The 13,443-nt window shown below is 40.3% G+C and overlaps 1 protein-coding gene and 1 pseudogene across 1 annotated transcript; both read left to right on the forward strand.

Moving 5' to 3' along the window:
• Positions 1–348: 348 nt before the first annotated feature.
• Positions 349–6,373, forward strand: LOC130025477 (putative killer cell immunoglobulin-like receptor-like protein KIR3DX1). The gene is made up of 6 exons (XM_056116413.1): positions 349–502; positions 627–926; positions 2,039–2,332; positions 2,952–2,999; positions 5,351–5,403; positions 6,278–6,373. Exons 1-6 carry the CDS (start codon positions 349–351, stop codon positions 6,371–6,373), a joined length of 945 nt encoding a protein of 314 aa, XP_055972388.1.
• A 4,754-nt stretch (positions 6,374–11,127) lies between these two features.
• LOC130025478 (E3 ubiquitin-protein ligase RNF38-like) lies at positions 11,128–12,600 on the forward strand (annotated as a pseudogene).
• Positions 12,601–13,443: the final 843 nt, after the last annotated feature.

The raw sequence follows: 13,443 nt of genomic DNA on the forward strand, positions 1-13,443 counted from the left end.
AATTTATTTCATCATCTAATAGAACTTTTGTCCTAGAAAAGTTGTCAAGATTTTGCATTCCTGAGCTCAGTCCCTGCCCCTGTTAGGAAATCTGGATACCTACAGGTTAGAGATTGGGGAGAATGTTTGGAAAGGTGAAAGAAAGAGAAGCTCCTAAAAAGAAAGTTGAATGGGGGTGGTTCCCCTGTTTCTCTCTAAGTCGAGCCTCCTTCCACAGGTGATCAGAAGAAGCCCTCCCTATCAGCATGGCCAAGTCCCATGGCTACACTCAGAAGTCACTTGACTCTCCAGTGCCGTTTCAATTGTCAGTGTGTTGTCAAATTCAAAATATTCAAAGTAAAGGGAACGATGATCACTGAACTCCAGGGAGTTCTTCCTAATGGCACCTTCACCCTGAGTCCTGTGAGTGCAGCTCATGCGGGGACCTACCGGTGTTCTGTAACATATGGTCGCTACTCTCTGACATCAGCAGAAAGTGAACTCCTGGAGATCATAGTCACAGGTGGGGGATGTCCAGCCCTGTCTTTTGTCCTGTCACTGTCTATGTCTTCCTGTCCAGTGTCCACCTATTTGTTTCATGAGGAGAAGTAGGTGATATAAGTTGCATCTCACCCTCTCTCTTCCAGGTGTGTTCACAAAGCCTTCCCTCTTGGCCAGACCACAATCCCTGGTGCCTGAAGGTGGAAATATCACCCTGCAATGCCTCTCAGATATAGCATTTGACACATTTACCCTGCACCAAGAGGGGGGTTTACGATATTCCCAACAACATGGAGAGAAGCTTGGTAAACAGCATGACCATTCGTGTTTCTCTGTGGTTCTTATGACATCTGCACAGGCAGGGACTTACAGATGCTATGGCTCTTCCAGCCATGCCCCCTCTGAGTGGTCAGCCCCCAGTGAGCCACTGGACTTGGTGATCACAGGTGAGTGTGGCATGACCTTCCCTTGTATTCCTTGTTTCTTTGCCTCTAATAAGCGATGTGTGGAGTAATAATGATCTAAGAGGTGAATTCTGTACAGACAGAGTTAGAATATGACTGGACAGGGTAAGGTGTGATTGGAAGAGAAATGAACAAAGGAGATAGAGGGCAAGAAGCATCTATAAAAATAAGAGGACGTGTAGACCATGAAAGAGAAAAATAAAGGACAAATCATTAGTGATGTTTGGGAGCTGGTGCCTACCTTTTCCCACAGCCACTTCCTGGGTCAGAATAATACCTGTACCACAAATGTTCTTATAATTAGGCCACAAGGACCTGAGCATAGGAAGGAAAATAAGGCCTTCTCAGCCACAGGACTCATCTAAACATCCCCACCATGTGGCCAAATGCAGATCCGTGCATAGAGGGCCATATTCTGGTGTCAGCACAGAGTCTCTCATACACTGTGGAAAAATATGATAATTTTCACATCTTATTCTTGAAAAATAATTAGGCTCCTAATTTTTTATTCAGAAGCAAGGGGCTATTGGACAACACCATGTTTTCTAAAGGTTTAAAGTGGAGAATTAGTTTCATTCTGTCAGAGAAACCCACATTGCTGGATGGGGCTGTATCTCCCTGGAAGAATACTTTATTTTTAAAGTAAATTTTAATTTTCATGATCCTGGGTTTTATGAAATGCAAAAAGAAAGAAGAAGGCATGGATGAGAAATAAGATGAGGAGAAAAAGTAGCGAAGGTAGGAGGAGAAAGAGAAGGAAGAAGATTAGGGTTGGGGGAAGAGGAGGAGAAATCCACATCACTCATTTTTTCTGAGCAGTAATGAAGGATAAACCAATAACTGGAAAGCAAGCAGAATTAAATAGTGAAGTCTAATGATACCTCTTGCTTTCTTTTCTTCTCCTTCTCTCATCTGATCCCTCCCTCCCACCCTCCTCACCACCTCACTCACACATTTAGTCTCCATGGCAGAGATAAACGAAATTTGTGAGGTTCTATAGCATGCACAAATAGCCTTCTAAACAGGACAGAAATGTCTCTTCCATGGAAACTGAGGAAGTGGAATTACAAGATTAAGATTTCTTTTTCTTTTAGGAAGACACAGGAAACCTTCTCTCTCCACCCAAATGGGCCCTGAGATGAACTCTGGAGAGAACCTCACTTTCTTCTGCCACTCTGAGAGCTCCTTCAACGTATTCCATCTCTTCCGGGAGGGGAAGGTCCCGGGACACTGGTTTACTGGAGTACAGAGTGGAAAATTCCAGGCCACCTTTGCTCTTGGCCCCCTGAGCCCTACTTTCAGTGGAACCTACAGATGCTACGGCTGTTTCAATCACTCTCCCTATGAGTGGTCACACCCTAGTGACCCACAGCACCTTTCTTTCACAGGTGATAAAACTCATTCTATCTCATTTTAGAATAAAGAACTCACAGAACTCTGAACAAAGGGTATCCTACTGGTGATATGGGTCCCTAAGAATTCTGGATAAAACCTAATGTGAACCAAAAGTGGAGAAGTCAGAGCAATTAAAGGGACTGTCAGTGGTACCAAGTAGATAGGGTAATTTGAACTTTTTCCCTCTTCTATATGGAAATATATCTGAGTTCTTATGGAGCCAAGAAATTTAATAAGATTGTTAAGCAAAACCAGAGAGAGAGAATGGACTCTATTTGGGAGTTCATAAGATGAAGTAGCTCTTCCCTATAATTTGTTTTCCAGACATTCTCTGTAAATTAGTAATTTCCCTGCTGACAAGCAAAAACCATTTATCACATAAGGAAGATGAAGACGAACTCGCAGCCACATCCATCCATACACATTATCTGAAACCATCACATCTGAAGGGAGAAATCATCTGGAAGGTGTTTAGATCAAGACATAATGATCCAGCCAGTCTTTAGTGGATGATAGAGGGATGAACTGGCATGTCCCAACCTTTTGAAATAAATTAGTTCATATTAGAGGCCCAAATGTGCACTTTACCACCCTGCTTTTCTCTTTTCCTAGAGTCTCTTACAACTGCTCTTTCAAACCTGGAAATAACCACCAGAACAGGTAAGCAAAAAGTATATTAATCCAACATTCTTAAGATCATGGTAGGTAGAGGACTCCTATGTATTTGTCTTTTTGATCCAGGGTCAGTCATCTTCCCTCTCTATTGTTCTAATTCTCTACCACCAGCTGAGACATTGCTCACCGCTGAATCTGAAGGGGCATTTTACCTCTCCTGGTACGTGTATAATAAATGGATCACTGATGCTCACCCAATGTCAGGAGTGGTGTTTATTATATTCTATGCATGAATCCTATGAAAATAGTATGTCTAAGAAGGAGTGAAAGTAATTAATTATATACTGACATCCACTAATAGTATTAGAATTTAATATTTTAAATTTAGAAGGAAAAGAATTCAGTCCCTGTGACCATCATATCCCATCATAGTGTATATAGAGAAAATTCATAAAACATTCTGAATACATTGATAAAAATTCCTTTAAAATGCTTTATCTTGTATGCATTTAATATTTTTATTGCAATAGTATCATGTTGTGCGTGACAGTTGAGAAGGAACAAACTAGCAGATGCGAGCAGAAATTAAGGTAAAAAGAATTTAAAAGAAATCCTTTTGCAAATTTCTTTGACTAGAACAGTGGTATAATGAGTCCATGTACGTAGAAATTGTAGCAAGTGAACCATGATGATGCTGGGAAAGGTGCTGAATAATCAGAACCCGATAAAGTAGGCTCAAAAGTAATGAGACATCTTTTAGCTGGGCGCTTTTCTACTTATGCTTCTGTGAAACTTGGTGGAAAATCATATGTGGAATGTCAGACCCCATGCGGGAGCATGACAAAATGTTAGTCGGGGGTCCCATGGGTGAGGATGAAAACTAGAGACCAGCATCAGATTCTGGGATACATTCATAGCTCTTTTAGCTTTGATGACCAAACTAATCTGAACTAGTTATTATTAGTTTATTAATATTAAACTAATAATACCCCTATTAATGGCATAAGTTGAGGTAAAGGTAAACTCAAAACTATGAATATCCACTTTCCTCTTAAAAGACACAAGCCCAGAAAACAGAAAAAAAATTGTTCATATTTGAGATTTGGTAAAGGCCCTCCCGTTGATCATCGATTTGCTCGAGCGGGCCCAGTAACGTCTCCATTGGAGACTTTGTTGTTACTGTGTCTGGCATATCGAATACTCTCGGTAGCTTGCCGGGCTCTCCGAGAGGGGCGGAGGAATCAACTCGGGTCGGCCATGTTGGCCGCTTAAAAGGCAAACGCCCTACCCACTGTGATATCCCTTGTCACCGTCCAATCCTTCAACTTGATTCATCCTCCCACCCACTCTTTATCACCTCTGTGAAACATTATCAAGATTATCAGAAGTGGCATACAATTTTTGTCATATAAACTAAAACAACCCCCGATATCCAAACCCACCTTTTAAGTTCTCAGAACATAAAACTGTGGAAGGTGAAGATAGAATGAAAGGGCTATTTATTTATGATTGGTGTAAGGGACTACCTTTCATGCCAGGCACAATATATTTTTCCATAGTGCAAAATACAGGAGTACATTTGAGATTGGTAATCCTGGTTTCACATTCTTTTGTTTCTACTAACAAATCAATTTGAACTAGTGGTACACATCCCCTGTATTTTTTTCTCTTAGTAGAAAAAGATGATTAAGTTGGTAAACTTTAGAGACTGAATAATTAAAAATTTATATTATGAGTCCAATAGGTACTCACTATTGTTTGACTTATAGTCAGTCAATGTCTGTTTCTAATCTTTCCACAATAACAGAAGCACTATTTCCTCAAGGATATTCTATCAAGCCGTATATTATTGGACTCTCTGTAACATCCATCTCCATTCTCATTTGCCTGGCTGTTCTTGTTTGTCACTGGTGTTTTATGAAAAGACGTAAGTAAAGGAGAAGGGGATGCTTTTATTTGAGCAAGGATTGGGGGTGATAGAATTGGAGAATAGAGTTATGGATTCATTTCTTATGAAGTGATGTGTAGTTCAACTAATGTTGAGATTCCTGATAAAGGACCTTCCATAAAGATACATAGAATGCCTGTTTTCTCATTCCACTCACCCACTTCCACTTACATTGCTTCACCTGCTTCTTAGCTCTTGTGAACTCATGGACATAGAAGGAAATATTCAATATGAGAGGGTGTATAATGGGGCCAACTGATTATGTGCATTAATACATCTGAGTCAATCAATGTACATAAGTTTTATGTGGATTTTTTTTTAATTTAGTAGGATAAACAGACTAAGAAACCTAGAGTACGCCATGCCCTTTTTGGTTTGGGGATTTACTTCTATAGATTAAAACCTGAAGAGCAGTCATAAATGTCCTACCTCTATTTTCTACTCTCAGATGTCGCCATTTTAAACACAGAGACCGAAGAAAATCAAATGATGGATGGCAAGGTAATTCTCCCAAACCCTCACCATATTTCTAGATCCAGCAATGGATAGTTCCTACAATGACCTCTTCTTCACTCATTATCTTATTTTTCTCTGCATAGGATCCTATAGCAGAAGACACACAGGATGTGATATATTCCCAAATTATTTTTCTTTCTCAAACTCAGGAGAACATTTAAGGGCGACAAAACAGTTTCAAGACTTCTATGATTGTATGCAATTTCCATAAGCCCTTAATCTTACTTCGCAATAGTAAGATTTTATTATGAACATTCAACTACTTCTAGAGATTTTGTCGTGCCACCTGCAAGTGCAAAAAATTTAATCATTATCATTATTTTTCTGATATTTTTAAAGATGTTTATATTGTATATACTTTTCAAGATAAGTTTTCAATAAAGTAATAAAATATTACATAAATTAAGTTGCTATAATTAATCTTATGTTAAGTGAGCTGTTATGGTTATCACTATCCATATTTGTCTCCTTTAATTAGAAATAGAGTCCACTGAACCTAATGCAAATTTCAATTCCTTAACTACACCACCAAAATTTTAAGAGTTTAGTGTCCACATGCAGCTTCTGAATCATATAGAAAAAAAGAGCAAATAGTCATTGTTTCCAATACTAATGAGTGTTCTATATTGATGGTACAAATTCCCGGACAAAGTCTGTTGGTTCAAGCTATTCAGTCAGACAGACAGACAATATTTGTTATGACAATATTTAATTTCTGCCTGTGGGGACTGTGTCTAATAGAATTACAGTAACAATCAGAACCTCTCCTCCATGATGATGAGAGAAAGTCTGTGCAGCTTCGGATTCATCAACTTTTGAGAATATCTTACCCTGTATACTCATTTTATTGGTTTTGCAGGAAAACCACACAGCCATTTTTAGCACAGGATATGATCAGGAAGCTGGCTTTTGCTGGCCTCTAAAGCAGTGCTTTTCAAGGACTGACTGGTATTAGTTTGCAGGTATGGAAAGACTGAAAACCGTTAATATGCTGTCTTGATTATAAGTGCCTGTTCTTGGAATGATAATGCAAATGATGCAGGAGCAGCAATGGCAGGTCTCTGTTCACCCACAATTTCCAGGTGCTTCAATAGTTTCAAAAATGAAAACATTAAGTTAATAAAGATGCTCAGACGCAGTGTTGGAAAGTAGGAAAGTTTATTGGAAAGTAGAAGAGAAGTGAAAGGAGCTCCCCAAATAGGGAGGAATGTTGTACAGGAGTAAGTTAAAAGGGAGGTTTGGGCGGCCCTTTAAAAGACTACTTAATTTCTTATCAACTGGCAAGTATTTACAAAAAATACAGGAAAATCACAGGATCGTTTAGCTGGTCTAAATGTCTCTGGGCGTTGCTCATTATCTTAATTTCCCTGTCAGCCTAAGCTTCAGGACAGAGCTTTATGGTCCTGGGAAAAGCTGAGGCAGGGCCATGAGGATGAAATATGTGTCAGGCTGTTGGGAGAAAGATGGAACATCTGGCTAGAGGAAAGTGTGGCTTCCTTGTTGCTGGCAAGGAGAAACAGGCTTCCTCTTTCAATGGTATGCAGGACAAGTGTCATTTGGGCCAGTAGATGAAAGAAGTTTGAAGAATGATACTCTAAATTTCCCCCATTTTTCTTTCTGTTAGAATATCACCAATGCAAAAGTACCCTACAAAGCACCTGTGATAATTTGGCCCCATATTTCTAACCTTGTTGAGAGGCGTGTTCATTTTTGGCTACACAGAAACAACTTCAAATTCTTACCTTTCCCTGGACTCACAGGTTCTATGTCATAAGGGAATGTTTATTTTATCTTTTTATCTTTGGGCAGTAGGAATCTTTAATTCTTGCTGTTGTTGTTCTTCTTATTATTATAATTTATTGTTATTTTGATGATATGCAGTTTTCAATTGTGATGATATTGTATCTCTTCCACTGTAGAATGCTAAAACCCATGAGGGCATCTGTATGCCATTTCATGTTTTATCCTGGTTGATTAGCATGAGACTGGGAGGAGATATTTCTACATTCACCTATCTCTACCTCAAAAGAATATTTGCACAAAACCATTGTTGAGTTTTCCTAGATTAACCACCTGAAGTCTGACCAGAACCTGACCTTTGTTAGCATTTGAAGTCCTGGACTCACCTTCCATTAGGTGAGGTGCCCCTGTGCTGTGTGTGTTGATTCCCTTGGAGGAAATTCACCTGGTTTTCAACTTGAATATTTTTTATTCTTTGTGGAGCCAGAAAGAATAGTACAGTGGGTAAGGGGCTTTCCTTGCATGCAGTCAACCTGGGGTCAATACATGGTATCGCATATGGTCTCTTAAGCATTGCCAGAAGTGATTTCTGAGTGCTGAACCAGGTGTGGTCCCCTCAAAATAAATAAATAAATAAATAAGAATTATTATTTATTCATTTATTTTGTGTTCCTGGGTGTTAAACTCAAGAGTTCACACACATAAAGTATGACTCAAGCATTTGAGCAACATCTCTGGCTTCTAAGCTAAGGATTTTAATTAGGAAGGGAGCTTCTGGATACAGTATACATTGCAGTATACACTGACCTGTCTCACCAAGTGACATTTTTGCAATTGTAAAATTGTTCTATGTAACAAGCCCATAAATATGAGTTAACTCTGAAAGGGAACAGTATTAAACTTGTATTGAATTCAGCTGCTTGTTTCTAGGAAGACACCACCATTAACACAAGAATATTACAAAACCAAACAAGTTTATTAACACTACCATTCACCATTAACACAAGAATATTACAAAACCAAATATTGCAAAAACAAAAAAGTTTTGGATGGCAGCTGTTTTTGAAAAATTTAGCAGGCAAAGGAATAACATCGAATAGGTCCAGCTATAGAACTAGCAAGAGGCTTGATGAGGCTGAAGACCTATTTGTGATATTTTAAAGTTGCAATGAAAAAGTTTATCTTTGAAAAACAATCATCACAATTTTTAATTTTCTATTCACACAGGAAGTCCACAAATAAAACAGTTCACAAATACCTCTTTAGGTAAAACTATGTTAAGCATTGAATTCACTGCCTGGAAATTTTGTGTGTGTGTATGTGTGGCATCCGTTCATGCATGTGGTGACTATGTGGCTGAGTATTGGATTGGGTGTGCTTATGGTGGTGCCTGACTCTGAATTCAGGATTGAGCAGGTGAAAACGTACACCTGTGCATTTGTATGAACATGAGTGTTCTGTATCTCTTTGTGTGTACATCTGTTGGAGTTTGCAGTTTAATTCTGTGTGCCATATGCTTTTTCTCACATCTTTTGTCTGTTTTGGTTAATTCTACAAATTCAAGTTTCTGTTTAGGGAGCACCTTAGTATAGATAAGCTAATTGGGTTGGCACCTTCAACCTCTGACCAAAAGGTGTCAAACCAAACAATGAGACAAATAAACTTATAAGGACTGCTCAAATTTTAGGCTCTCCTAAAGTAAGCAATCAGTGGTCTTACAGACAAGGTGATTATTCAATCCTATATCACTCTCCCATCGTGGTTCCCAATACATCAGCATTGTTTAAGTTGACAGAGAATTAAAGAAAGTAGGCAGTTAGTACATCAAAATTCAATACATGAAGAACACAGGCTGGGGATTTCATTTAGTCCAGCAGTAGGCACCCACAATATAAAGTAAGACAATCTACTGTTCTATTCTTGTCTATGTTGTCCTTCACATCCAAAACACCTTTTTTTCTTGGGCACATTTTTTTGCTTGCCCTAATTATACCTTAAAAGGTCTAAACTGTTTTGCCTAGAGGTCTATCCTAATCTTGGGGTTATTATGAAAAAGATGATTATGTGTGTGTTGTGTGTTGTGTGAACATTCCTGTGCTCAGGAGGCAACATGGATTGTCCCATTCCAGGATACTCCGACGACACTTGCAAAAGTGGTTTCAATAATAGGGAAGAGTTTCCAATTTCCCACAGCCTGTTTGTGGTGTGAGGACTGTTTTAAATCTTTAAGTTTTAAAGCAGGGCTTCTAAAGTTTTTTTCACTCTCAACATCTTTTCTGCTGAGAGAATTTTGAGTGTGGTCTTATCAAATAAATATACAAACCCAACATTTATGGATAACATATCTATATTTACTTTGAAACAATTTTTTCTGACTCTCCACACTAAGTTTATTGAGCATATATAGCCAGGACACCACAGTTAAGAAACTGTGGACTTGAAACACAGGCCACTCCTGCCGTGAGCAAGGCCCCACATGGGCCGATGACCCCTTTACTCATCTCTTCACATGTGAATCATATATTGGAGTATCCTGACACCAAAAGTCTGCACCTGGCACCTGGGTAGGCAGAGTAAAGTAAGTTTTAAGACTGGAGATAAAGAGTCATACACATATTTACTTCTAAACAGAGTTTTATGTAGTTAGACAAGAGACAATCTGGACTTACAAGCCCTCTTACGGTTTCCTACCCCAGGCACATTGGGAGATAGTAGCCATCAGTCCAGATTCTCAGCTGAGTGTATCAACAAGTTCAGTCCAACAAACACTTCTTAGTTCACACAGCCTGACCACCTCAGTTGGGTCTCATGACACATCTCAAGGAAGGGAGCGACATAGACCTGTGTAGGAGGGAAACTGAGCATAATCCCACAAGGAAGACCCACAAGGATCTGACTTGCAGTGAGTTTTACTCGGGTTTCAAAATGGAAGCTATTTTGCTTCTCGGTGTGAAAAGTCAGTTGCTGTGACCTGCTCCACAAGGATCACTCACTGAGCTGCCCAAAATGTAGGATATACACTATGCCAGCACAGATAATGCTGTATGGTCAGGGTCCCTCCACAAAACCCCAGAATATCTGTCATTGCTCACACTCAGTTGTTTCTATGAATGACCACTAACCAGGGTTGATGAAAAAGCAGGCCTGGAAGAGTTCTTAAGAGCATTTTTGTCCAGGTCTTGAGATTTGGCGTGGGGAGGGAAACTAAAGGGACTATACCCTCAGTAATTCTTTTTTTTCTGCTTTTTGGTTCGCACCCGGCGATGCACAGGGGTTACATCTGGCTCTGCACTCAGGAATCACTCCTGGAAGTGCTCAGGGGACCATATGGGATGCTGGGAATCGAACCTGGGTCAGCTGCATGCAAGGCAAACGCCCTACCCGCTGTGCTATCTCTCCAGCCCCTACCCTCTATAATTCTTAAATTTAGAAGTCTCTAACTCACACTTTTTTGTGTTCATCTGAATATGTAAGCAATGATACCCAGTTTCACTGACCAAAGAAATATTTAAAGGCCAGCATTAATTACATATTTAATTCATTATTAAAGTTATATTTAACAAAGATGTACTATGCTGCTTCACAACGTCCTTTAACATGGTCTTCATCTGTTTGTACAGATGTTTCTGCATGTTTCTGGAGTGTTTTCAGTGTTTCATATTTTTTTCTTTTCAATTATCTCAATCCTTGCTGGTCTCTGAGAACTTCAGATCCACTGTGTTTTACGAAACATAGGATTCAGACTTCAAGAATCTCAGACTCAATTTAATCTTTGAAGTGTTTTTTTTTAAAAAAAAAATTTAATACTGGGCAGTTGGGGCGTGGAAACACAGGAAATGGAGCACCTGGGGGGGGGGGGGTGGGGGGTGTTAGCCGAATGCCAGCCCTGCGCATACAACGGACGTTTTCCGGTGGCCCGTGGGATGATGTGGGGAAGTAGGAAACGTCACCACAGCGCCTGGTCAGACCATGGGTTCCGGGGGTGACAAGGCCCGGGTGCCGTCGCTGGCCAGGCAAGAGGTCACAATAGAAAGTGGCAGCGCTGCGAGGAGCCAGAGTAAAGATAGTCCAAGTCCCAAGAGACAGCGCCTCTCTCATTCAGTCTTTGACTATCCAACAGCATCACCAGTTCCCTCACCACCAAGGTGACCCTTGGAGATGACACCAAATAGGCAGCCTCCTTTAGTTCGACCAAACCAACATCACTTCTCAGGGGAACAATGCAGCACACCTGCACTCAACAGAGAAGTCCTCCTGTCAGGCACCAGAAAGGAAGAAGGGATGGTCTCTTATGACATAATTCCATTTAGTCGGGATGAAAACTATCACCATCTCCCTTCTGCACAGCTGCAAGCAATAGAGGAACCTCAGGTCTTTCACCCCCCAATGTATCTCCCAGTCTGTTGCACCCCATTGCTCATCCACCCCAACAGAATACAGTAATGATTGATATACATGATCAGCTTTATCAGGGCAATGTCCCTGTTTCTTACCCAGGGACAGCAGTGGCACCACATGAGATTCCACTCTGCACAGGCCAGCACATCCCTGCTTGCAGCATACAACAAGTCCTAGGATTCTCTGTGGTCTTCAGTGGGCAGTGCCTCCCTGTCTGCAGTGTACCTCCTCCAATGCTTCAAGCCTGTTCATTTCAGCACTTACCAAGTGCTATATGCTGCATTCCCCCCCCTTCATTCTAGTGATATATTTCTTTTACATCCACCTCACCTTTCTCCCCGTCATCTTCCTCATTTGCCATCACCAGGCTAATTTGTCCTTTTCCAAAACAGCAGTCAATACATTCTCCTCTTCAAAGGATAAAAAATGAAGTGAAGCTCTTAGGAGAACATCTACCTGTAGGAGGTTCCACTTACCATCCTTCAGCTTATTCCCCAACATTACCTCAATTAGCTTCGTTGCAATTCTGAACACATGATCCTTTACATCAGGCGGTGTCCTTTGGAGTGCCTTATCCTGCTTTTATGACTCGAAGACTCACAGGACATAGTAGATATCGATCCCAGCAGCCTATACCTCCTCCCCTTTACCCATTCCCAGGTTACTACCATATGTGTTTTCCATGCTTCCAGTACCACCTGCAGTGGCCCAGCTTTATGCTTTGAAGTGGGTGTGGAATATAGAGAAGTAGAAAATTATGTGGCCCTGTTAAACCTGGCAGAGTGACAGGGAGAAGCTCAGCACGAGAACTGACTAAAGTGGATATTGCAGCTTCCTTCTTACAGATTCAATCCTAAGAACCACCAGTCAGAACAGGCTTTGTGTGTAGTATGCATGTATGATTTTGAGTCAAGGCAGCTACTTAGAGTTTTACCCTGTAACCATGAGTTCCCTGCCAAGTGTGTTGACAAATGGCTTAAGGCAAATCGTACTTGCCCAGTGTGCCGAGCTGATGCTTCAGAAGTTCATCAGGATTCAGAATGACCTGACTAAAAACACAAATTTCATTTTGGTGTTCCTCACCACATGTATACATATATATGGACTATCCACTGAACTTATTCTGTGTGACTTCCAACACTCCCTTTTCAATAGAGTCAATGGACCTTTCTTTGTGCTGTGTGACTTAATCAACTACAAATGTTTGCAATTAGTCTTCATGATTATGGGACTGTTATACTAACTATGTGACTGGAACTCCGAAAACTTTAGCTTAATTTTGCATGTGAATTAACATTTCCTGTTGGTTTTGTGTGTATGTGTGTGTGTGTGATCATTCCTAATATTGCTGCAAGATTACAGTAGACATGATCCTTCAGCATGTGGTTTTATAAAATGCAGTAGCTCCAGATGATATAGCAATCAGCCTTATATAGAACGTTCAGAAACTGTGAGTGGAAATGAATGCAGCATATGACTGTTGATGATAAATGTGTCTCTCTGTGTGGGTGTGTGCAACTACTTGAAGATGTGGTAGCTAAAGTGTGTATGATATCCATTATATCAGCATGTACCAATGCAATGTAGCATCTGATGTGTTATTTAAACAGAACTATTACTGTACACTGGTGTTTCCCTTGTGTTTGCTGTTGCACACTGATTGCTAAGGGTGCACCGATTATAAGCATTGAACATGCCTGACCCTTTCTTTCCCAATGAATAGAATGAGAAAGTCTTCTTCTTTTGCTTCAGGCAGCTGTCACTTTCTCTTCTCAGTGGTCCCAAGCAGGTCACTTAAGAAAAAAGTAACAGCATCTCACTCCATGAACCTGATTGTTTTATTCGGTTATGAAAAAGAATTTTTTTAATCTCCAACTTGCTGTTTTC

This window comes from Sorex fumeus, unplaced genomic scaffold (genome assembly GCF_029834395.1).
Source record: "Sorex fumeus unplaced genomic scaffold, SorFum_2.1 ptg000030l, whole genome shotgun sequence".
In the NCBI taxonomy this organism is placed as follows: Eukaryota; Metazoa; Chordata; class Mammalia; order Eulipotyphla; family Soricidae; genus Sorex; species Sorex fumeus.